The sequence below is a fragment of the Opisthorchis viverrini genome (assembly GCF_000715545.1).
Source record: "Opisthorchis viverrini unplaced genomic scaffold opera_v5_537, whole genome shotgun sequence".
NCBI lineage: Eukaryota > Metazoa > Platyhelminthes > Trematoda > Opisthorchiida > Opisthorchiidae > Opisthorchis > Opisthorchis viverrini.
This window is the reverse complement of record NW_008752201.1, coordinates 50,789-76,966: the sequence shown is the minus strand read 5'-3', so window position 1 is coordinate 76,966 and position 26,178 is coordinate 50,789. Positions and strand designations below refer to the sequence as shown.

General features: G+C 44.3%; 2 protein-coding genes across 2 annotated transcripts in view; one reads left to right on the top strand and one right to left on the bottom strand.

Annotated features, from left to right (window-relative positions):
* Positions 1-532: 532 nt before the first annotated feature.
* Positions 533-26,178, top strand: part of T265_11639 (hypothetical protein) — a gene marked incomplete at both ends in the record, with an annotated part of 30,213 nt that continues 4,567 nt past the window's right edge. The window contains one exon of the mRNA XM_009178347.1: positions 533-656. Within this exon, the coding sequence (XP_009176611.1) occupies positions 533-656 (124 nt within the window). The remainder of the gene's footprint in view (positions 657-26,178) is intronic.
* Positions 24,639-26,178, bottom strand: part of T265_15487 (hypothetical protein) — a gene marked incomplete at both ends in the record, with an annotated part of 36,598 nt that continues 35,058 nt past the window's right edge. Inside the window, one exon of the mRNA XM_009178345.1 lies at positions 24,639-25,017. Coding sequence (XP_009176609.1) covers positions 24,863-25,017 — 155 coding nt within the window. The remainder of the gene's footprint in view (positions 25,018-26,178) is intronic.

Genomic DNA, 26,178 nt, shown 5'->3' with positions numbered 1-26,178 from the left:
GAAGTGTCTTTCGTTGGTGATGACCAAATCCAAGAGGGATGGTAGTTGGCCTGCGCGGTATCTGGTGGGTGCAGCGACATGTTGGGTCCAAGCGCTCTGTTGGACGAGTTCTGACAGCGCCGCTGCAAAACTTATGCCTGATTCGACGCGCTGGAGCTCAACCCAGGAGGCCTTTGGGGCGATGAAATCACCTACCAGCAGAAGAAGAGCGAAATGGTAGTTGGAGGAGAGTTGCTCAAGGGTCTGTATGAGGACTTGGTCATCTTCAGGGGGACTCTAAGGGCTACGGTAGACCACGCCGAGAAGGAGAGAATCGGACCCGCGCAGCGGGATTTGGACCCACAGTGCATCGCAGAAGGGTGCAGGGGTGGTGTCAGAGAGTACAATCGGGATTGGTAGGGCCGCATGTAAGTACAGAGCAACCCCACCAGCCTTCCCTCTTTTTGAGTCAGCTCGAAAAATAGAGTAACCGTCTATCGAGATCTCCGCGTCAGAGACATCTGGTGTGAGCCAGGTCTCTGTGAGTGCGATTATGGGCGGTTGTTCAAGGCAAGCTGACCGTTTAACATCGCTGAGTTTGTTGAAAAGGCTGAGGCAGTTTGTGTACAAGCATTTCAACACTGCCTCCGTTGCCTCCGAGGGTGACGAGCCGAAAGGTGAGTGACCAGGGTGGTTAGCAGACTTAATAGTTGGGCACCAGGTTTTTGTCTGAGTCCAAGTCTCCAAAGGGGCCTCTGGGGCGATGTTTTCTGCTTCCAGTCTTTGTGGTTTCTGGGGGTGCTTTTCGCCTGCGGGGTTTTTTCGTTCCGTGAGAGCTCGGTTTGCTCGCGCTTTTTAACTTTGGGGGACGGAGTTTTTCCCCTTGGGCGAAAATTTCGACCGATGCTGTTTGTAGCCCCGTCAGCATCCCCTTTTCGTCGACCAGATTTGATGTTGATCAAGGGTTTGCCTCAAACTCTCGCCTTTCTGAATCCTTGGGTATTTTGGCGCGGTTTGACCGGAACAGTGTCTCTGTGAGGCGCTGAGCGTTGAGTGGTGGCACCAAGAAGTAGTGATTTTGGTGGCGCTCTCAAGAAGCTCGTTTTCCCGGAGGACTGCATTTTGAAGCCAGCCAGCAGTTTTCTAACATGGCGAGTTTTATATGGCTTTTTTGGCTGCAGTCGCTCTTCTTCCGTGTTTGTGTGCACACCCGATCCGCCAGCGATCAGCGTGGACAACTGGATGTACGAGGGATTTTCCGGATGGCTGTAGTCATGTTTGTGGCTTTGGGTGTCGGGGTACTGGGCGACAGTTGGGTCCACAAGCAGGGATGCAGCTTTTGACGGAGTGGAGCTAGAGATTGGCTTCGCTCCTTGTCCCCGCACATCTGACTCAGTCCAGTTCAGGGGCTGTGACTTTGTTGACGAGTGCGCGGCTGCAGCTGTGCCCTCTGATACGGAGATAAGCGTTGATAGCTCCACGTAGTTTGGGCGCTGCTTGCATGTGGGATTTGTCTCCTCCAGGGCGTCCCTGCCTTTGGTGGGCGAGAGGCCTGTGGTGGTCGAATAAAAACTGCTGTCCGGAGAACCAGCTGGTTTCATCGGCCTGCTTTCGGGAGCACAGGGGGATATGACCACAATCGGCTTGGTCATGAGTTTGGGGTCGTCTGGTTTAGTGCCCGGTGGAAGCCTGTTTCGTGCTTCCACTCCTGACCTGTTGTGACCAATCTTGCGCGCGTCTAGAGGACGATCCTCAGATAGGCGCCTGATCATTGGGTTGGCCTTTTGAATGCTGCCAGCCCGCTCCAAGATCGCCTGTACGTCGGACGGGGAAGATAGGGTGACTAGAAGTCCAAGGGTTCGCTTACTTCCCTTCTGGCGTAGCCATTCTGCGTGGAGCGTTTTATCAGGCTTGCTGAGGATCGACTGTGCCAGCTTCGCTGGCGTGATTTTTCTGGAGAACGGGGCCCCTAAGCTGTTTAGCACTCCTTCCTTTAGCTTTTGATTAACGGAAGCCCAGAGTACAAAAACTTGGTAGACTCATGCCTGTGTTACAGATAATAAACGGTTACAAGGAGATGGTCCCTGATTCCTTGGGAAAAACGAGCTAAAAAGCCGTGCTGCGCGTGCTGCTTGTGATAAGCAAATGCGCTTAACTTGCTAGCTTCATCGGATCTTTCGACTTTGCCTGGTTTACCTTGGTTTTACTGGGCGCCAGTTTTATTTGTAGTATTCAATTGTAACCCAAAACGGCGTGGGTGCTGCAAGATCCCGTGCTAAGGCCGTGATCTCAAAGCAAGGAATTGGTCAGTTGACCCAAACGAACGATCTAGGTGTCCTATCTGACAGGCAACGTGTAGTCTAATTCACCGACGGGTGGTCAGTAATAATTGTGGAGAAACCGAACTCTACGAACTTAACCTTCGTTTGTTCAGTAGTCGCAATTAGGCAGTGAACAATATATTGAATTGGACGTGGGCGGACGGTATAGATAGGTAGACCCTGGTTCTATAGGAAATTAAGAGTAAGGCGTGAGGAGAATTAAAAATGGCTTATGGCTAGATTGAACCGTGTGCAGTTAGCAACGCGGGATGGCACACAAAGGGTAGTGTGCTTTTGGACAAATTAAACGGGAAAATGTTGTTCAGTTCAAAAGTAAGCCCAGAAATGAGTGTAAACAGACGCATCTATAGAAAAACGGTTGAGGTAGGGTCGACTTCACATAAAATAGAACAGTTCAGTTTTGAGACTTGAGCAGTCACCGGAAGGGTGATGAATTTGCCTGAGGTGAGGCGTTAACAAAACCTGATCAATGAAGTGTCTTTCTTTGTTACGACTGAATCCATGATCAATAGTAGTTGACCTGCACAGTGTCTGGTGGGTGCGACAACATGTTGGGATCAAGCGCTCTGTATAATGACTTTTGACAGTGACGCTGCAAAATGTCCACTAGACATGACACTGAGAATCTCAATTCAGAAGGTTTTTAGGAAGTTAACAACACCCAACAGGAACAGCTGTCCTGAGTGTCAGCTAAAGGGCAGTTGCCCAAGGTCTTCTTTGAAGATTTGACCACCGTTCGAATGACTCGGAAGGCAAAAGCATACGAGAAGAGAATTGATCCCTCGCAGCGGGATTTGGATCCGCAGTGCATCCCAAAAAGGTGCCGAAGCGATATGGCAGAGGATGATCAAGTTGGACACGGCCGCATTTAAATTTAAAGCAGCTCAAAAATTAGGGTGGCCATCTATCGAGATCTCCTCGTCAGAGACCTGTGTTATGTTCAAGGTTTTTGTAAGTGCGGTTATGAAGGGCCCTTTAGGGTGAGCTGCTGTTTTGTTATCGCAACGTTTGTTGAAAACACTGGAGCAGTTCGTGGGCAAGCATTTCAAAACTGTCTTTGGTCTTTCCTAAAATAGGGAGCTGAGAGGTGTGTTGTCAGAGAGGTTAACAGATTTAATAGCTGTACACTGGGTTTGGGTCAAAAACTCTCAACAGACCTCTGCGGAATACATTCCTGCTTCCTGTCTTGATAGCTTCGAGAGCTGCCTTTCACTTTCACATTTTTTTATCCATGGGCAGGTTTGCGCCGGCCTTTTATCTTTAGATGATGTAGTTTTTCTCTTATGAGGGGACATTTTGACCGCTTTTGGGACGACAAAGTTCGTTGTTGTTTGAGGATTTAGGACAGTCATGTGCCTGCTTGACATCTTCGACGTTTTGGCGCGGTTTGACCATGCTTTTAGTGGCACCAGCAGGAGGAATTCCTCTTGATGGCATTCCCATGAGGCTCCTTTTCTCTGAGGTTTACACCCTGAAGCTAGCCAGCAGCTTTTTGCTTGGGCGAAACTTATGTGGTTTGTTTGACTGCAGTCACTTCTTTCACGGCTGCGTGGTCTTTCGGGACACCCGCACTCAGCGTGGTCAATTGCGTGTGAAGGATTTTTCGTTCTGTTGTTATCGGATTTGTGGATCTGGCTGTTGACATGGGTGACGACTGCGTCTGCAGTCGGGGAGACCACTTTTGACAAGTGTAGGTGAATAGTGGCACTTTCATATTCTCAGTGGCTCTAGGGCTCTAGTTGCATTCTCTGATGTCAAGGTCAGCGACTGTGGTCTATTTTTCGGTAGGCTTTGCCGCTTGTGTCCGTGCATCTGACACATTACAGCTTAAAAGCTGTGACTTGGGTGTTGAGTTTAATGCAGCGCACTTATTTTAAGCTACCAAAATATGTGATGATAGCTCTACGCGACGTCTACGCGAGACATGCTTCCTCACAAGAATCTGGCTTTGTTAGTCGATAGGTCTGGTCAAGTAGACGCTGCTACTTGGAGTCGTGGTTGTTTGTGTAATCGAGCTTTCAAATACACAGGGGGACATAATGACCCCAGAGCAATCAGTGGGCAAGGGATGGCCCAAATACAATTCACGGACGCCGAAGTGGCCATGGATTTACTGGTACGCAAATATGACTGACGTACAGGATATAATTTTGAGGTCTGTAAGGTTATGCACACAGTCGCGTTCCTCTTGTTAGCACACGAAGTCTCCAATCTCTGGATCTCGCTGCCTGCTGTCATGGTTGAAGGAGGCCAAAAATAAGTTCAAGCACAAACGGGACGAGCATCCGTTGGCGGAGTAGGTCCCGAAGACCGGACAGCCCATGTCAATGTTGTGGAAAAGTTCAAACCAACTAGCCTCTGCTCTTCAGCACGCAAATGATGAATGCTGATCACAATTCAGTTGTATCCCACGTGTGCTATAGGAGATCAGTTTTGCACCATTGGTTCTGAATCCGGTTATTTAAAATACTTGTTTTTTCCGGAGTCTTTCAATGACTCCTCACGAATCACGAAATCTGAGAACACTGTCGATAAAAACATTCATTTAATCATACACAGAAGAAGCCGACAGGAAATTATACGTGGAACACTTGCATCCGCAAGATAACAGGCTTGGTAGTTCGGTGGTTTTTTACGAACCAGGCAAGAATGCTTCGGCATCCAGAAGCAGAAAATTGTGAATCATATTAAATTTATATCTTTGTAATGCACTACTCATAAGGTTGCTGAAAATCCATCGATAGCCCACGACCAGTTTCGCCTTCCTTCGGGCTCATCAGGTAGGTGCAGTCTCCGGGATTCCGTCAACCTTATGTTCTACTTGAAACCAAATTGCACGAAATTAGCGAATATACACTCATTTGCAAACTAATTTGGTTCTTCAGAGAGACTCACCTGGAACCCAGCTGAATCACTCGTTTATGGTTTTCTCAGGAAACTGAATATGCTGCACCAGGCCGCCTCATGTTTCAGTCGCTACGATATTTGAAATATCGCAATAAATGTATATCTTTGTGATGTATGTATGTATCACGATATTTCAAGTATCGTAGCGACTGAAACATGAGGTGGCCTGGTGCAGCACATTCAGTTTCCTGAGAATATCATAAACGAGTGATTCAGCTGGGTTCCAGTTGTCTCTCGAAAGAATCAAATTAGTTTGCAAATGAGTGTACATTAAATTAAGTTATTCTGAACGAGTTGCCAAGCCTGTCCACGTTGAATCAAGCATCACACAGTGAGTGATCGAGCCGTCTGCGTCTTTTTCGGTCCTTAAGACGATGTAATGTCTGTATTCCGTTGTCATATTTCCCATTCTTCCTGCACTTCAACCACATTTTGTAGCTGTCGTACATACTGTATCATGACGTTTGTTTTGACGTGTAGTGTCTGTAATCCGTTGTCACATTAACCATTCTTCCTGAACTTAAACCAAACTTTGTAACTGTTGTACATATTGTATCACGACGTTTGTTTCAATGTTACGAATACACACTTTTCCGGGGCGACTGCTGACTTCTTACTGAACGAGTGTGTGTGTGTGTGTCATTGTTGATTGTACGTATGCTTAATTCATGATGCTTACTAATCCGTTTGTCTGTAGAACCAGTTGCTGTCAGTCCTCAATATATATTCTGCTGCCCCACGTCCGGCTGCTCCAATTGACTGCTGGCTGCGAACTGCGTATAATCCAATAGTCGCAATCGTCCTGTGAGATCCATAAACGTCCGGAACCTACAAGTGTATTTACGCTCCGTTGAACTGTTTGCTGACTGTTGAACCAGTGGGACACGATCTCTCTGTTTGCGTCCACTGTCGAGCGTCACAACAATGGAATATATCACGTACGCGGAAACATCTGTTGGGAATTCCGACAAGTGAATATTTCCTTTCACAGTCAGTTACAGCATTTGGATCGGTGTAGTGGACTATTGGATCTACACATTCGTGAGTCCTATTTGACTACGCATTTTTTCCTATTGTCATTTTGTGATTTTGTATTGGTTACTTTGTTTATTTATTTATTTGAACACACCGATAAGTTCCTAGTCCGCTACAACGACTTGCAAATCCTTTTCGGCGGCAGTGGCATTCCATGAATTTTTTTTCCGCTTTTGATGTTTGCACGGTGTACAACCACCCTAAAATTAGCTCTAAGTGCTTGAAATGGTGCACGAGCTCGTGTACTTGCAGAAAGGGCATTTGTTCAAGTTTTCCCAGAACAGGGTGGCACCGTTTACTGCGTACCCTTTAGCCGAGACAGAGCAGTTTCAACAACCGCCTATGTAAGTCAGGAAGTCATAACGAGGTACTTCACTTGTGTGCGCAGACTTTTATGTAGGTCAGGTCCTTAATCAATGAAAACGGGGAATCAACACTTATCTTCGACGAAATTTCACTACTGAAAAGACTCATAGTAGTGTAAACTGAACCGGAATTTTGGATAGAAATGGAAAATCAAGAGGCTGTGCTAATGGTGATATTCGTTGTAACGCCTCGCACTATTTTCACGGTTAACCGTGCGGCAACGAGCATTGATCTTTATGTTAGAGTTGCATTGCGGTTTTTAACCGTAAAGATATGTTCACAGGCAGCTAAATGATCGCTTACTGGCTGCCTGAAAACCTAGTTTCATAGTCATTTAACCTAAAAATGTGTTTTTTAAGAGTAGCCGATCGGCTAACGAATGGTTAAATAGTCATCAAATAACCAGGGCAGGAGTGACATCGATATTCCACAAAGGAGTCATACGGGCTAATATTCAACGCAGTGAGAACTGAAAAATATAGATATGGAACGTCAATTTAATGGTTCCGTGCACGGTGAAATTCCACTATCGGGCGGACAGATCATAACCTCATGACAGTGAAATACGATTTGATGGTGGTTATACCGCCCTTATTTGACTTCAAAATGGGTTAAATAACGGTTATTTAAGCAACCACCAGGCACAGTTACCAGCTGGCTATTTGACACTCAGATGCAGTTTACGGCTGGTTTTCTATCCCCAAGATAATAACAAAAACGGTTAGCTCGCGGTTTCGATGGTGCAAATAACAATGCTTGGCGGTTGTTAGACAGTTCCATAACCGTCACACAGCTAGAAAACTATATTTTTCTACTGCTTGTGCTGCTAGGGAAGTAACGACTGTCTGCAGGGACATCGTACACTAATTCAAGCGACTTCACCGAGGACAGTGTAGTAATAGTGGACATTTAATGCTTCGAGTAAGGTAGCTACATTCAGATTGAGGTAACTGCATCGTTGAACTATGATTTTCCTAGCTGATTGATCTTTTAGCCTCGACGGCGCACGGGAGCTCAGTATCTTGACAGCGTGAAGAAACTGACAGTTTCTAAAATATCGGGGGAATTATGTGTAGAGAGAGCAAAGATGTGTTTGATCTACGGGATACTCACCGTTTTCCGATTGCTACGTACAGTTTTTATTCTCCAGGCAAGGTCAATCTCGACTGAAAAGGCACGAAGCGTGACACAGGCGTTTCAGTCATGGTGAGGACCATCAGCAGTGCGGGACTCACGAATATCTGTTTGTGTTGCTATGTTACTTAACACGCTCTTGTATAGCATAATGCAACATACACAAAACATAAGATAGCGCACCTCATGTTGACTGTTCAAATCGCACACCAGCCAGCTCATATCAGTGCACAACACATCAGGTTTGACCAAGGGGCCCAAAATTCGGCACCGTGATCCCGTTCTTTGTCGACGCAGGTAGCGTATGCGCCCACTGAAAATATCATGGTGCGACTCATTGCTACACTTATGTATCCGGTGTTCTACTTACATCTACAGTATGGCCCACAGCCCGGTACAAACACATTGATATTCCCTCCCCCCAGTGGTGCCTGAGCAGCCTTGCTTGATAGCGAGCATCCAGTGCTGCTTACCCTATATTTATTCAATACTTTGGTTCACAATTCCCTGTCTTGACATTTAAAACCGTACGGACTAATCAGATCCCACCGGAAACTCTTCAGCGGAATATCCACAACCTTCTATTACCTTCAAGTTGTCGTTTTTTGCACTGATATATTCCCACTGTCGTTGATTTGCAATGAACACCTCACTATTGTTTTAGTTTTCCCATCCTTCTTCAGTTGTAAACTTCCTTCGTCTTTGTACATTATTAGTCACAGTGGTGCTGCTTGTCTGCTAAAATTTGTCCGCCAGCTTCCTTGGTTGGAAAGTCAGTAAACACTCTTGGATCTACGGTAAGCCTTTCCTTTGATAATTTCACATTTTATGAGACTAGGGTTTGCTTTGTTGTTTCACCCAAACCGTCCATGATAATTGAATCTGAGACCCAGTTAGAGTATGAAAATAATAAACTGCACCCCTTTTGATCAATCACAAAGTTGAGACCATTGCTCAGATTGGGAGGCATGTGACTTGGTTAGCAGAGAAGTTCAGGTTGAAACAACGGCTGGCGCTGTACGTCTCATTGATCGGAACTTTTCAGCCGAATTCCGCCATACTGAGTCATTACTGGATGCTGCTTAGGCTGGCCACTGCTACTGGTGTGTAGATCCAAAAAGCAGACAGGTTGCGTGTATGCTTTCGGCAACTTTGCTCGAAAGTTTATTTCGGCGGAAGTTTTCGAGTCAGCAGTGTTGGTGCTGGCTGCTTCGTGTCCGGGTTGACGGTTTATCTCTACGGGTGTCTAAAGAACCGCTTAGAAGAGATGAAACTTCTGGTGGCGTCTACGTGCACATCTCTATTCCCTGAACAGAGTACCCAAAAGACAAGTGTTCACTAAAGTCCTTATGCGAATAATAATAACAGTACTCGTTCAGCTGTACCGCATTTTTGACGCATAGCTACCATACACACGGAGGAAGCACGATGGCTGGGAGGTGGGCAGTTTGCCTCGGCCTAGACAGAAGAATTCGGGATGGAAAGATCTAGACTCAGACAAACCCAAGAGAGTCAGCAAACAGTGTGTTTGCCCACTCGCCACAACCCGAACACTATGTATTTGATTTCTACTAGTCTGTCCCGGCTCACTGTATGGCCTTTACTCAAGAATTGAAATGGAAAGGAAATTAAAGATAACGAACACAATTAACCATAACCATTGAAAATATGAACAGCCTGAAGTACCATAGTTTGCTGATTGGAAGCACACTGGAAGATTCGAACTTCCAAGCCACTAAAAAATTCTGAAAATGATGGTTTGCTACTCACACCCACATGGATCATCTTAGAGGACAAATATGTTTCCTCCTGTCTCAACTTCTCACTCCTTCCAGCCTTCTGTTCGTCCGTCTTGAGGAGGATTGGTCGTTTGTTCAGACAGCTCAAAAGGTTTTATTGGCTGTTCTGGACATTGCATTTGAGTTCACTTGGTAATGTGGAGCGTTGTCAATGAGTTTCTTACCGTTATAACACGTCTTTCTGTTTCTCAAATGACTTAGAATTTGCTTACAGGATCCACTAAACCGAATCGATATCGATGCTTTTATTGTATCATCTCTCCATCAAATACCACGAATCGATAAACTCGCTTTCTCGTCTTTGTGATTGATCGAACAGCTGGATGCCGTGTACGATTGCTTTGGCGTAAATAATTTGTTTTCTACAAAATGAGTGGAACATTGGAGCCCTCCGACGAAAGTTCATTGATAAGCACAGTAAACTACCGTTGCTCAAATACTGAGCAACCGAGAAAACGCAAACAAAATTGTCGGAAACTGCTGTTTGAGGACCACTGGGTCAAGGTCTGAGCAAGTAATGGAAGTATCATTGGGGTAATCAATATCGCGACTCACTGCAAAAAACAGAAGAGAGTGTGCTACTAAAGTGAAACCTCTGGATGTTGCGACTGCTGACCTGCATAAAATCAAACTGGTATGAGTGGTGCACTCATGAACTGCATAATTAATTATGCGCACTTTACAGTGAACTTGGAAAGGAATGAGAGATTGGAATTTAGAGACGCACTTGTCACCACAACACAATCTCTAACTTTAAATCAAAATATTCACTAAGGGTGCGTAAGAGCGGATACAATTTTGGACTACTTTACCAACATTTTAGGATGTTATCACTTGACAGGGATGCGAACTATATTCAAATCCGTCACGACGCACTGCAAGTTAAAAGAGTCGACGATGAGCGAAAGGTGACTGCTGAATCGTTTCAAGGAGATCGGGGGCAAGCAACTCCCGAAGAAAAGTTGTCATCACACAGTCAGAGCAACTAACAAATTACTTTAAAAAATGGTGACAATCGATATCCAAAACGAATATCACCAAAAGCGCCGTTCTTATCGTCAAAATTATCACCGCCATCGTTATCATTCACATCATCACAATTCACATTAGAATGATCGCTACCACCTTCTCCCTTATTATCATTAACGTCATCGTCATCGTCAGTATCACCAACGTCGTTGAAGTTTTTGTCGATATTACCCCCTTCAAATTCGTCGTAGTCATCACTGAATTTGTTATATTACTTCTCCTCCTCAGCATCATCGTCAATATCATAGTTACCCTCACAGGCAACCTTAAAACCATGAAGTTCACCATCATTCTTAGCATTATCATCATATTTGTCAACCGTATTGCCATCACTGTTTTCATCTTCTTGTGAGTAGACTTGATTCTCAGCTTTTACCTCGCAATCACCGTCAAAATCAGCATCGACTACATTGCAAATACGGTTCCGATTATAGTATTTATTAATGGCCAGCGTGATGAACATCATGGTCATCATCATTCTAACCAATTTACTCCGCTTATGCATCAGCATTAGCTTTACTCAGATCATCACCATTGTTGTAATCATTACCAACACAATACCTGTCATCCTCAAGACCCTTGGTGTCTTTGAAATCACCATCATCTTCGTCAACAGATCAGCTCTAATATCCGGATTCAGCAAATGCGTCATCAGGTCAATCGCGATCATAATCAGTCAACATCACGATTACCATCATTGCCATGATCATCGTCATCATTATACACATTATCGTAATTATCGTCATCATCATAATCACCGTAGACCTCAACATCACAGTCACCATCTCCATCATAGTAAAAATCGCCATTCTCAATAATTTAATCTCGTCGGATTTTGCATTACAAGACTACCGGAGGCTTCTTGGTAGTATGGTATAGTCTTGAGCATAATGTAGCTTGACATCAACATTGAGTTGAAAACTTCTAATACAGTCAGCTTGTAGTGGGCTATCCAAAGAATTTGGATTCTTAGTCTAGTCTAATCACGACAGGTCCAAAACAGGTTGTCCAAGTAAGTAGCCTGTGCGCTAATCTTCGTATCGACAAACCTTAGCGTACAGTCAACTTCACGTGGTTGCTACAAAAATCCGCCGGGCACGATTCTGGTACTTATTTCTTTCCATGTACGACCCATACCAGTGTGCACTTAAAGACGTAAGGTAGACAAATGTCTACAAAATCCTGAGGCATGATTAACGAATCAACTGTTTTCCAGAGGGAAAATTTTGCCTCAACGTCTTGTCATAAAAAACCGTGCAAGAAACGCTTTACGATAGCCGACGCAACATAGGAGAGCTCCTCATCCATCTCATCTAAACTCATTCGTCACATCCGCCGAACTTACAAAACTCACCTATTACACACTAACCAGACTCAGTATCACTACTTTTTTTCTGGGTTGAGACCCTTCCCCAACCTTCTTACTACTTGTATCGAGCAAAGTGGGTTTGAAGTTCATCATCTGCATCATACCCACAAACAAAGCAAGCAAAAGACGGATGCTAGTGTGACGGTGATACTACTGATGGAGAGGCATGCGAGCAGTATGTGTTGTTCTTGGAATTTCGCTTCGCGTCTCTCGAAAAGGGGAGATCTGTTGCGGAATTTTAGGAGCCGCTTAGTAACATTTGGTTGGATTTGAGCAATGAATGATTGGAGCCAATGAATGTCCAGGAAAGTTCGAAGAGACGTGTTCAGGAGAAGATGGATGCCCAGTTTTTGTAAATAAGATGCAAATGAGAGTTTTGCATCCCTGTCCAATGGTCTGTAACTCCGCATCGAACGCCTTCTTCCTTTCACTAGTATTTCTGGATTGCTCATGCAGAAAAACTGCCCATACATCTGAGTAATTGGATGAAGCACTTGCCAACGCACTTCTGAATAGGACAACAAGAAGTCATCGATTTACGGGAGTTTAGTTTTCTGGCGAGTTACACCCATCCGAATTAGGTTTCTGTTTCCAAGAAGATTTGAACGAATTGCACCTGGATCTCTCGTATGTTCCGTCAACAAGTGTTAATTTTTTGTTATCTGTAAAAAGGTTGGAACTCATGGGGCTCTATATTTGCTGACCTGCTGGTGTATGACCTTCAGGTTGTTGTTTTCAGTGATCGCTTCTGTTCTAAAGGTTCAGAACCCTGCAATACCCTGTCGAGATCAAATGGTTACACTTCCAGAATTAACTCGATAATTTTGGAGCAGTCCGCGCCCAGTATGCATAACTTAACTAATGCTGTCAATTATTTACTTTGCCACCATACTGGTGCATCTGTTTCGGATCCCGTGAGATTTCGGGCTTTTTAGTGAGCTTTCATGTTGTGTACCATTAAACCGGGCTATTGAATCTAAGCTGGAAGCGCGATTATACCCACATTCGTTTACTTGCTCTATCCATGCGCCTATTGATCTCCACTCCGGCCTCCGTGCCCGCCACTCACCTTGCCACAAAGGTCATCCCGCCCGGGGCCGGTATGCTAACGTGCATCAGTGCATTTACTCGTCCACGCTTGTGACCGTCTGCTGGGCCTGCTCTAAATTGTTCTGTTACGGTACTCTTGTGGTCGCAAGTTCTATCACAACAACGAGAAGGGGCTGTCACAACCCAAACCTCTAGGCAGCATTCAACGAGCTTTCATTCAGCTTGCGGTCTTTAAGGCTGCACTGTTGCGGTCAGTGACAGGTCTGTCGAGTGTTGACGCCAGGAGAGTGAACAACTTGGGCTTTCTGTACACTTTTGATGACCTAGGAGCCGCTTAGTAACATTTGGTTGGATTTGAGCAATGAATGATTGGAGCCAATGAATGTCCAGGAAAGTTCGAAGAGACGTGTTCAGGAGAAGATGGATGCCCAGTTTTTGTAAATAAGATGCAAATGAGAGTTTTGCATCCCTGTCCAATGGTCTGTAACGCCGCATCGAACGCCTTCTTCCTTTCACTAGTATTTCTGGATTGCTCATGCAGAAAAACTGCCCATACATCTGAGTAATTGGATGAAGCACTTGCCAACGCACTTCTGAATAGGACAACAAGAAGTCATCGATTTACGGGAGTTTAGTTTTCTGGCGAGTTACACCCATCCGAATTAGGTTTCTGTTTCCAAGAAGATTTGAACGAATTGCACCTGGATCTCTCGTATGTTCCGTCAACAAGTGTTAATTTTTTGTTATCTGTAAAAAGGTTGGAACTCATGGGGCTCTATATTTGCTGACCTGCTGGTGTATGACCTTCAGGTTGTTGTTTTCAGTGATCGCTTCTGTTCTAAAGGTTCAGAACCCTGCAATACCCTGTCGAGATCAAATGGTTACACTTCCAGAATTAACTCGATAATTTTGGAGCAGTCCGCGCCCAGTATGCATAACTTAACTAATGCTGTCAATTATTTACTTTGCCACCATACTGGTGCATCTGTTTCGGATCCCGTGAGATTTCGGGCTTTTTAGTGAGCTTTCATGTTGTGTACCATTAAACCGGGCTATTGAATCTAAGCTGGAAGCGCGATTATACCCACATTCGTTTACTTGCTCTATCCATGCGCCTATTGATCTCCACTCCGGCCTCCGTGCCCGCCACTCACCTTGCCACAAAGGTCATCCCGCCCGGGGCCGGTATGCTAACGTGCATCAGTGCATTTACTCGTCCACGCTTGTGACCGTCTGCTGGGCCTGCTCTAAATTGTTCTGTTACGGTACTCTTGTGGTCGCAAGTTCTATCACAACAACGAGAAGGGGCTGTCACAACCCAAACCTCTAGGCAGCATTCAACGAGCTTTCATTCAGCTTGCGGTCTTTAAGGCTGCACTGTTGCGGTCAGTGACAGGTCTGTCGAGTGTTGACGCCAGGAGAGTGAACAACTTGGGCTTTCTGTACACTTTTGATGACCTGGGCGTAAATGGTACCGTAGACTTTCGAGCCTGTTTCTACCTTGTGATGTTCGGGATGATCAAGATTACACGTGACACTATGCAAATCACGATGTGGCACATGAACTGCTTAGGGAGCTACCTAATAGTTAAGCTTTATCGGAGTGCTTCACTAGCTAGCACATTTGTTTGGTTATCTCTATATCAAATTGATTCAGAGGGCGGCAGAAGGGTGCAGAAAATTAGTGTCTCTAAAACGATTCCGTGCACTTCAAGTTGGTACAGACGAATATTTGGAGGAGCACTATTCAATGAGTCGTGCAGATGGCTGACCAGCTTCCGTCTATTCGTTATCCTTATATTCGAGCTTATTCATTTGATCGGCGCTCACAACTTTGAAAGATTATGTTTACGATATGCACGTCATTCTGGTCGCTGCAGCGATCAGGTGCCATCTTCCTGCCATTCTCAGCTCTTCAACGAAGCGATGAAAATCTCTCAAGTTGACCAAAACATTTGATTTTCCTTCTAATATACAGGCTTTCAAGTTCTTAAACACGGTAATGGTACTATTCCAATCAATCAAGCAATTTCCTCTAAGCACACTGCAGCATGCAGTAAATTGATAGAATCATTCGTTTTTCTGCTTTCCGCTGCTGAATGACATCACACGGATCACCCCATTCCGGACGTGGTGTGATTTACTAGGTTTTTTTTTCGATAATGAGTGTAAATGCACAAACACTCTACGCTAATGAAAGTTACCATCGGCGCAATTGTGAAGTTAACGGAAAGTGTAGATCGAGAGTACTTGGATGTAAATGGCAAGTAATCTGGGATAATCATAACAGTTCGTGATGAAGAAAAGGATTTGTTAGTATGAATACAGAGCTAGTGAATGTATACCCGATATCCTTCCGCTTAATAACTCCTCCAGTCGATTTCACATCTGCACCTACTACCTCCATCCTGTTTTGTCGGTCTCACAATCACGCGTCAACACCGTGACGTGAATACGACTTTGATGAACAATATGTCGGTTCCAGTTTCGTGACCCTGGGCGCCTGTAACGTACCTAAAACGCATGGGCTCCAATAAGGTATGCTTTACCGTAGTTTCCAATAACTCTGAACTACTGAGAAGATATCGAAACATGGAAAAAATATGGACCCGTACAGTTGCGCCAGGATCACTGAGTGCTGAGATTCACTTGATGTTTCTGTGAAAGCACATTCAGTTGCCTGGAAATATCACAAACGAGGAATTCAGCTGGGTTCCAGGTGGGTCTCACGCAACACCAAATATGTTTGCAAACGAACGTGTTTCGCTGAGCTCGTGTAATTTGGTTACAAGTAGATTATAAAGTTGGCGGAAACTCGGGAACTGCGCCCACCTGATGAGCCCGAATTAAGACGAAACCTGTCGCGGGCTGTCGAAAAATTTTCAGCAACCTTATTTGTAGTGCATTGCATATAAGTCTGTGGTCCTATTTCACTCTGAGCGCAAAATTGTGGATGAACCAGGGGATCGACGTAGCGAGTTGTAAGTCTTGTATTGTTCCATAGACACAACACACATATGGATAGTTGTTCACTGTGGTTATAAACTGGTGGCATGAAAAAATATCCCAACAACGAAGAACAGAATCTATAGCAGCCGTGGATGGAATTGAAGCTCACCGGTCAAACCAAACCTAGGTTCAAAGGATTCAACATAAGTCCCTGGCGAAGACGCCAAGAACTTTGTAGTTTCGTGGTGACAATCAGGCGGCAATAAGAAGTATTTTTCCACACTTTTGAGTCCTCTTGGATCTGCATTTTAGGGGCTCACTCATTATCAAAGATAAAGTTGACAGAATCTACGTACAGCGAATGTCCTTTGAACATTTCAAGGTTGTAACATAGAGTAAGTGTTAAGAAGCTGGAATAAATGATGAGATGATACACCGCCACTTGATATTTTCCAAATCCCTGAGATGCGGAAACTCCATTTGATTTGCCAGTCTCGGGACATCCGAAAAGTCATACTCAATTGGACGTAACTAATTTCGCCGGACGATTTGAGTGGCGGATCATTGGTGCTTTTCTACTCAGTCTCATGCTCGCAACTTCTCATGAGATATTTGCTGAATTCTGCATTACCTTGTACTACCAAAAATGCATCCGATAGTCCGTAGCGACATCTGGTGCATGACGTGACGACGAATCGTTATTTTCAGCAGTGAAATACCTCAGCTGATTTGTGACGGAACGGCTACCTGATTTTAACATATACGGTTCGATTGCAAACCAACGTTCGACGATTCCATTATGATTTTTTTATTAGCCCACAACGACTGCTCCCATGTGTTGCAGGGCACACCATAAGCCATTTAGGTAAACCCGAATAGTATAGTTCGAACAAGGACTTCTATTAGTTACTAGCTATAGTACGAAGGAGTGCTACCGAGCTGATCGACCCACCTAATCAGTATAATGCACGGACACTTGTTTGGCTGCGAAACTTACTGGGCCCGAACAATTGTCCAGTTTCTATTCATCGACTATTCAGTCTGCTATGCACTGCAGAGGCAGTGTTTTGAAGATCTAAAAATGGTCGTTGGTCTTATTTTGTAAAAAGGAAGGTGCGACTCGGGGAAATCAACATCAGCGATGTTCCAATACAAATTGGCCAGCAAAACCATAAGTGGTCTGCTGCAAAGACTGCTTTCCTGAGAACAATTAGAGTATTGCGCCTGGCGATGGTGATCGACGCCTATGAACCTTCAGATCACTCTTGGGTCTACTCGCATAATATATCTATTAACAATTCATCCGGCCACAACTTTTGCCAAGTCGAAACCAGTTACGTGCATCAGTGTGAGAAATGCTTGCCTAACAGGAAATTTTCGCGGTTAGATTTCCTCGTCCACTTTGTCAAAGACGCGACCAACTGCCCGAAAATGAGGGCATAGCTGCCCGTCCTAGTGACAACTGCCCATCTGAAGGGGTGACGCAAACCCCCCTCGTTGCTTTGCTTCCTCATGATAAACACAGTACTCGCCCTACGAATACTTCAGAGAACTTTGCAGAAGGCGTTCTAGGCGATCGCATAGTTGCACGATAGTCATCTGCTAACTGAGCCGATGTTAAAAAATGTTACGCAGCGGATTGTGTATTGAGGTACTACAATGGAATGCAATAATTTCTATGTCCAAATTCCTGGCACATTTTGACCTGACACTTTTGAATTGCAACCTGTTTGCATCCGATCTTCAAGCTTCGTTACATTTGCATTCTTCTGATATCACTCCTAAGACTTCTTCGCTCGTAATTCGAACGGTACTGAGTACAGCTTATTTCGACCCATTAAAGACCTGAACCGGTTCCCTGCGGCTATCCAAAGTTAGCTAAAGCTATGTTGGCACCCGTTATTTCCTAGAAAGTAAGTAAATACTTTGGAAATGAAGTTGTTCTTGTGTTCGCTACAAAAAAATTCTCCAGTTCTGTCAGCTCGCCGGGTGCACGCTTCTCACGGCTTTCACTCATTGTGTCCGACGTCAGGACACAACAGGTCACCTTAACCCGTATCGATACTGCACCACGAGTTCACACACGGATTGGTCTGTTGTGGGCCGCGAAAAACCTGCGGTTGTATTGAACTGAGGAGCCTCATTTCCGCCACAACGATCTGTGCCAGATAACCCTGTTCATCTTGCGCAACCGATATTGTCCCAGTAACTGCTGCTGCTGCTGCCGTTTCGACCACTCGAACACCTTTTCGTCGAGGTAATTAAAGCACCTCTCAGAAGACAATCGAATAAGACAGTAATTTATCGGGAAGTTATGCAGTGGTGTGATATCTGTTTTCAGAAAACCATCGACGCAACTTGGTTACGATTTATCCTAAGTTGTTCTCAGTTTCTATTGCGAAAGGGGTTTCATATAACACGTTGTCCGGCATTTGCTTTGCTGATAACAGGTCATTCTTCTCTATGATCGCAAACGTGCTATCCACAATAGTATTTCTGGTTTGGTGCCCGGTAGAAAGGTTCGTTCATTCTTTGCCTTGTAACTTCTGCAAGTCATCAGAATATAGGTGATTCCATAGGCTCACCTCTGAGTTTTTCTTACACTACTCCACATCAAACTCAAGAAATGTTGTCAAACATAGATTTGGTAGTCCGCAGGTATCTTTTTTCCCAAGCGCTTCGCCTATCGTTTCTGGGTTGTCCAGAAGTACAGCAACCGTCTTTCTTCCCGCATTTAGATAAACCGATGCGAACAACGAAGTTAGGTGGAAAGATACCATTATTTTCAATCAACCGGGGGATGTTTGCGACTGATTGAGTAGTCGGAGGAGGTCGACCGAAAAGCAGCAAAGCTTGAAGTAGAAAAGCGACCTCGAGACACCGGATACCCAGTGGGTTTAAGTAAGCGGTAACTAAGACGAGTGTTGGTCCCAACACCAGGGCACAAAAAGGTTAGTAGTCCTCCATCCATACAGAGACATTTGAAGTAGTTAGAAGGGTACTGAATACAGCTAACGATACAGCAACATTCCAAAAGGCTTTATGCCAAGTATTCATGAAGTTGAAGGATCGCCTTCCGGTGGATAGGACCAGAGACTGTGTATTCAAAACAAAATATCAACATAGGTCACAAGCAGGGAGTTGCACACCAGAATCGATGAGCGATGCATACGCAGACCACCCAGAAACGTAGGTAAATAACGGGCGATAGTAAAGTATTCGGCGATGACCAAGTATGGACACAGTAGATTTGGAAAATGTGGACAATCTGAGACGCGGACTAAGATTCACACTACAGCGAGTGTTGACCGAGGTGGTCGAAATCGCCGACTATCCCAGAGTGAATAGAATAGAAGGCGTAGAACTAGCAAACGGATGAACAGTGGTTTTAGATCAACCGAGACGAAACGAGGCGGTTACCAGTGAGGTGTCTAGCGTCTAATAATATAAAACCCAAGCGTGTTAAGATCCATTTATTCCCTCAAAAACTCAATCCAATTGTCCTGATACTCAGTAACGCACACAAACCAACAAAAACCTGTGAATGAAACCCAAGAGGAATATTCCATTAAGGGGTCCCAGACCGGAAAGACAAGGCCCGAAAATCCTGAATCACATGAAAACAGTTACTTTCAAGCAACCTATCGTAAATGTTAGTCATCCACGCTAACCGAAAAAATCAGAAATTCAGACTGATACCCAGCGCCGATTAAGTCAGCTAACCGAAAGAAATCCCAGCGAATGGTACTCTAACAGCTTAAAACTCGGTCAACTTATTTACTTTGCGTCAAAAGCGAAAGGTTGACCAACAACGAATCAACCAATTGTTTACCAAGCCTCTCTGAAACAATACCATTGTTTTGCCTCCTAGTCTCCCCCTAAGCAGTCCACTGAATGCTGAGATCCACTAGAGAGATGTTCAACCTGCTTCCATACTTCTTTTGAGATATCGTATGTGGATGTTCCTGAGGGTGAAACCGTTCCACGTACCCTCATTTTTCATTGCTGCTCCTTCGTGAAATGGCAGGGGGTCTTTTTGCGGGCGCGTTTTGTCCTTCTGAGGAGTGCGTACCGTGTTGCTGAGTGCACCATGGGAGTTGACGATACATCCCGCTTTGCCGAAGTTGACTGTCTTTTTTCCTTTTCAACTGGCAAAATAGCAACGGTTTAGTCTACTTTGAGGCTGACTATTGCCATTCTACAATAGATGAGTGGGACGATAGTTTGGCGTATCGATTGCTGAGTGTCCTGACTGAGGCCGACGGATCTGAAGGCTAAATATTCTAGACCGGCGGAGCCCTTGAAGTTAGAATTGAATCATTTGATAGGTACGTGTTTCTCCGCTACTACGAGTTGCTTGTGCTTCGTTCTTCCTAAGTTTGTTTGGTGTTAATAGTCAGGGGAATATGTGTTCGAGCATGATTCGTTTCTTTTCAGTCGCATATTGCAGTCTACGACCTATAGCTGATTTGTTTAACATGTTCGCATCCCACTGTTCTCATGCACATTTTCATGCTTCCCGAGGATTCTTTCACATATCTAGTCAACCGCGAGCTTGCGTTATCATTAACGTAAGTCGGTTAGCATTGGAAAACTTGCAGCCAAACAGCTCAACCCAACGATGAACCAAAGCCCACAAGCTAGACATTATCTGAATAACTGAAACTGATCTAAATATCTCTCCAGTAGTGCAAATAATCGAATTCTAGTAATATACACTCATTTGCAAACTAATTTGTTTTTTTTTTCGAGAGACTTACCTGGAACCCAGCTGAATCTGTCGTTTGTGATGTGCTCAGGCAACTGAATGTGCTGCACCAGGCCACCTCATGTATCAGTCGCTACGACATTTGAAATATCACGATACATGTATACCTTTGTAATGTAACATGAGGCGGCCTGGTGCAGCACATTCAGTTGCCTGAGCACATCACAAACGACAGATTCAGCTGGGTTCCAGGTAAGTCTCTCGAAAAAAAAAACAAATTAGTTTGCAAATGAGTGTATATTACTAGAATTCGATTATTTGCACTACTGGAGAGATATTTAGATCAGTTTCAGTTATTCAGATAATGTCTAGCTTGTGGGCTTTGGTTCATCGTTGGGTTGAGCTGTTTGGCTGCAAGTTTTCCAATGCTAACCGACTTACGTGAATTCTAGTACATTCAAAGGATCCAAACAGATCCGCGGTGTATAGATGTCTTCTTTCAACAAACTGTACCAATTTCGTTAAATATCTCCATTTGCAAACAAATCTGGTTTTCCCAGAAGACTCAAATAAACCGCAGCTGGATCTCACGTTTAGAAAATTGATCCACCGAATGTGCTGCACAAAAGTATCCTGACATCTCCGTTGGTACGAAATCCGAGATATCGTAGTAATTTTTTTAATAAAACCATTCACAAGTTTGCAGAAAAAACTTCAAAAGCCCATAAGAACTTTTACCCTTCCTGGAGCTTATCATGTAGGAGCCGTCCTCAAACTTCCGCCAACCGTATGTTCTACTTAAACCTGAATTGCAAAAAATTCGCGGAATACACTCACTTCCGTATAAATACAGAATTAACCGGTGACTGGGGAAAGAAGAACAGGAGTCTCAACACGGACGGTATGTGATGAAAATAGGATGACAATAAATTTTCTGTCCATACAATATTCAGCGCGCACAAAATATATCAGTCCAAACCGACGGGTGATTAATGATAAAATATAAAAATAAGTCGTTCCGCTGTAAAACACGTTCGGTGCATGATTGCCAAATCTGCCGAAGCAAGAACCAGGGCTGATATACTAACAGGCTGCCGAGCCTAGAGAGGATCAATCAGCAACCACGGATTGGATTGAAACACCGGACCTTCTGGTTAGTAAGCACGCACGTAGCGTTTGATTCCGCTAGCGAGTCTACCGTTCTGGAATTTATAAAAAGTCTTCAATATTTCCCTTTTTACTCAGAATGATCCTGACAGAAGTCTGTTCCGGAAGGCGTCTCCTTAGGTTTGTCTTCAATGTGAGAATGCCTTGTAAACTGAAAATTCCATGCGAAACCTGCATTTCCCCAACACATAATATAAACCAGTTATGGAATGTAAGATGGAATAAGCCCTCACTAAACTTATGTAGCACGTCTACTATGGGTCAACACAACTCACCATTTCCTCACGTTTCCTGCCTCTCCCGTTCTATCAGGTGAGTGATCTACGATACCCAGGTTACCATTTAATTCCTCGCCTATCTGATTCGCTGCCTCCGTCAATTTCTCAATCGATGAGGGGCATTGAGATCCGACATTGATGAATCTCCAACCCACTCGTTTTAAAATAATAATCGTGCGCTACCCTCACTCGGCTAATTCAGCGTCAAGTGGGGTCTTTCACAGATATACGACCTTAGTAGAACACAACTGATACTGTTGTGTGATCAGCCTGCATTATTACCCGAATGGACGGAGGAATAACGTGTCGTTGCCCAAAGTGAATTATAGTCGAGTGACCACATAGCGAGCAGTGTTCCTTAAGAAGCATACTGCGATATCCCACATACCAAACCAACTGAAACATGAAGCGGCCTTTGTGTAGCACATTCAGTTAAAGAATGTCATAAAGAAGAGATTCAGCTGGGATTCATTTAGGTGTTCCGCGAAAATCAGACTGTTGTGTAAATGAGTGTACTTCGCGAGATTCGTTTGGAGGGCTGCGCTTGCCTGATAAACCCGAAGTAGGGCCAAAAAAGGCTGTGGGCTGTCAAAGAGTTTTGCGTAACCTTTGAACAGTGTTACCACAAGAAAAGCGTAGCGAATTTTCGAAACATTCGTCGCCCAAGATTAATGTCCTGGTTGTTCAGCTCACGCGAGACATGCAATCTTATCCTTCAGCAACGGAATTAAAGGTAACTTGTGTGGGGCCAAGTAAAGCTGTCAAGTGAGTGCATGGAGATATTTGCACGGAAACAATGCACCCAACCGTGGAACTGCTGCAAACAGACAATTGCAGGAGGAAGCTCTCTAAGAGTGGACTAAATCAAGCAAAATTTGGAACCTTACTGAAGTTGTTATTCTCGGTGTTTTAGTAGACTATGCGATGATAAGTGATCTTGACTCGTGTTTTCCGATTGAACAGAACAAATTCACTCGCAAATACCTAAATCACATGGGTTGGTGACCATCATTGAGCAGATATGACAGATTAAAAAATCGTTCAGCTGTAACACCCTTCCGGTGCCTAGCTGCCATGCCACCCGAATGAAGTACGAGGGCTGGGATATTGCCAGGTTGCCCAAGCCTAGACAGAGGAAGTCGAGAGGCGGAGGTCGAGTTCGAACCACGAACCTTCCGGTCAGTAAATTCGCTCTCAAACCACTTGTGTCGTTTCTTGAGAGATTAATGAATATCTAAAGCTTCAAACCCAAAATAAAGTGAAATATCACAGCGGCTAGGTATGAAAGCTTGCTTTCAAAGTTAGGTACCTTTAACCTGGTGCTAAAATCATATGGTTTGGTTCATGACAATCAACCACCTAGCGAAGAAAAACGCGTCGGACTTTACTATGGCGACCATTCTTTCCAGAAGTCATCTGAATAGAATGATAACCTCTTCAAAACCATATGAATTCGGTCATCCGGGGATTATGTGAAGGGAAACTTGTTAAGGAAGAACGAGCAGTAATATGCCCCGTCAGCGACCTGACGCTAACTGACATGCTCAAACTCCAGCCCCGAATGGTGCCAGTTGGACTCACTCCGGATTCATGAGGCGCACACTGTTGGTACTCCCACAAGGATTAACTATCAATGAACCCGCGAAATACACTCATCGGCACACCAATTGTACTCTGATGGGAGACTAAACTTAATCCAACGAAATCTCTCGTTTATTGTGTCTTTCTTCCCCGGTTGAAACTAAATTAGCGTGCAAATGAGAATATTTCGCAAATCCCGTACAACCTGGGTTCTGAACGAATACAAGGCTGACAGAAACTTCACGAATACACCTACATGGTGGACCTAAAGACAGGGGAACTGGTCGTGGGTCGTCGAAGTTTTCAGAAACCAGCTGAAAAGTATGTTCAACTATAAGGCTTGCTTGGCATTGTTGAATAAAATCGCCTACAGAACTTAATGACGTCCACAATACTAATAACACAGAAGAACGGGCTTGATGAACCCTCTAATAGGGCTGGGTTTTTCAGGAAAGTTTATAGTACGGTATCAATGTTAAATTTTGAGAAACGTTTCAAGTATCGACAGTTCTCAACAGTCAGAGCATGCAGCTTTTTCATTTGAGTGCTACGGAGCTGGACGTTGGAACATACACGTTATCCCTGATTCTAACCGAATGTTAACAACCCTGGACACCCCAGTCCAGAAAAAGGAACTCGTCGACCCAAGAGTAGAGACATCCTAGATAACATTAGTACGAGGAGAATTATATGGAGCGGTTAATGTTGAGGTAACGGTTTCCCTAAATGTAAGATTTCTACGGCCTTATAAACAGCTTTCGGTGATACAGATCAATGCACGCCACACATTTGTCTGTCCCAATGTCTTTACACCCCTACCTGCTATTGATGGGTGGTGGTGGTAAACCGCTGTTAATTTGATGGCTCTCTTCTCGCATTTTATAGACTAGTAACCGAAAAGCCTGATTCCGGATGACCTAGGGCCCGTAATTGAGAAAAATATCAGTGTGCCATAAATTGTATCACAGAAATCATCCTAAGGATGCTTCAAAACCGAACTGGTGCATCCAACGAAAAACGCGATGACATGAAGATGAGTTTCGAAGGAATGCGAAAACATATCAGGATGTGGAGAAAGGTGGATATAACAGGATTATATATTAGTTACGTTTCATGTGACCGAAGGTGGATGGATCCCGGTGGCAGATATTTGATCCGGATCGCATTGTTCACTTGCCGTTTTCCATACCTTCTTCGACTAATCTATTCGAAGAAGAAACAGGAGTCATTGGCTGGGTTCGCATTAGACCTTGTTGCGCAAGACTGGCGAGGAGACGGCCTTGATCGTCCCAGATACCCCCATAGGACAAAGTCAATGCATCACCTAGATCAGACCAGAAGAAATGTACGCCTTTGAATATAAACATCTGCGAAGCGCCGTAAGGTCACGCAGCAAAGATCAAGAGGAATCTATTGCAAAGTAGCTGAAAACAATAGGGAGAACGTGCAATGTGTACGATAAATTAGTTCACCTCAAAGAAATCTAGACACTATCGAACGAATGCAGCAAAATGCCTGGCTCCGATCGCTATAGTTAATTTAGCAGAAAGCCACATTACTTATGCTTCCACAGGATCTGTTTATTTGTTCTGCGTTACGACTGCCTGATTGGGTTTGCATAATGTGAGTTACTGATTCCTCTGTTACGGAGCTGTACATTTTGGGAGGATTTTCCTAAATGTTTTTCTGACCTCTTAAGATAAATCAGTAAAATCAGTGTACGCGTACCAGAAGATGTGGAGTGCCACACTTCTGGGATCAGACGGAATGTCGCGGAGGGACATCAGTCAATCGTGACTATCAGTTTGCCAACGATGAATTGACGTTTAGACAGAAACGTTGTCTTTTCCGGCAAGCTCTCTAGGCCAAACAATCCCGGCGCACCTGACCATCAACACAGGCTTCCCGGGAGGTCGATTCCATGAACCTTTCTCACACCAATATGATTGTCTAAGAGAATATATGATTTGCAGTTATTCACTAAAAACAGTGGGACACTGGCACATTCCGTTCAACTGCAGTGAAGTCTTCATAACTCCATACCGTCCCCCACGTTGATTGTCTGGACTCAACGAAAAGGTATACCGACTTTCGTGCACCCGTTCTTTTAAGCTTGCACAACAGTGAAGCTGTTTCAACTACCTTTGGGCTTATATTGTTGAATCGGGAATTTTGAAAGGATACTAGGATGAGTTTGCTTCGTCTGTGCAATCATTAGGAAAAATCGATAGTTTTGTTGATAGAGCACTACTGGAAAGTAAAAACACAAAGTTCCTTCAGTCCACTGCTCGGGCCGATGACAGTGAAGATATCTAAGAATAAGGTATATTTACCGTTTAAGACTGGTTATCCAATTCAAGCAAACGGATCTAAAGAATCAAAGCAGCATGTGTACATTGCATCTTTGTTCGACCAGTACTGAATACCAATCACCATTATATATATATATATATATATATATATATATATATATTGCCATAGCACC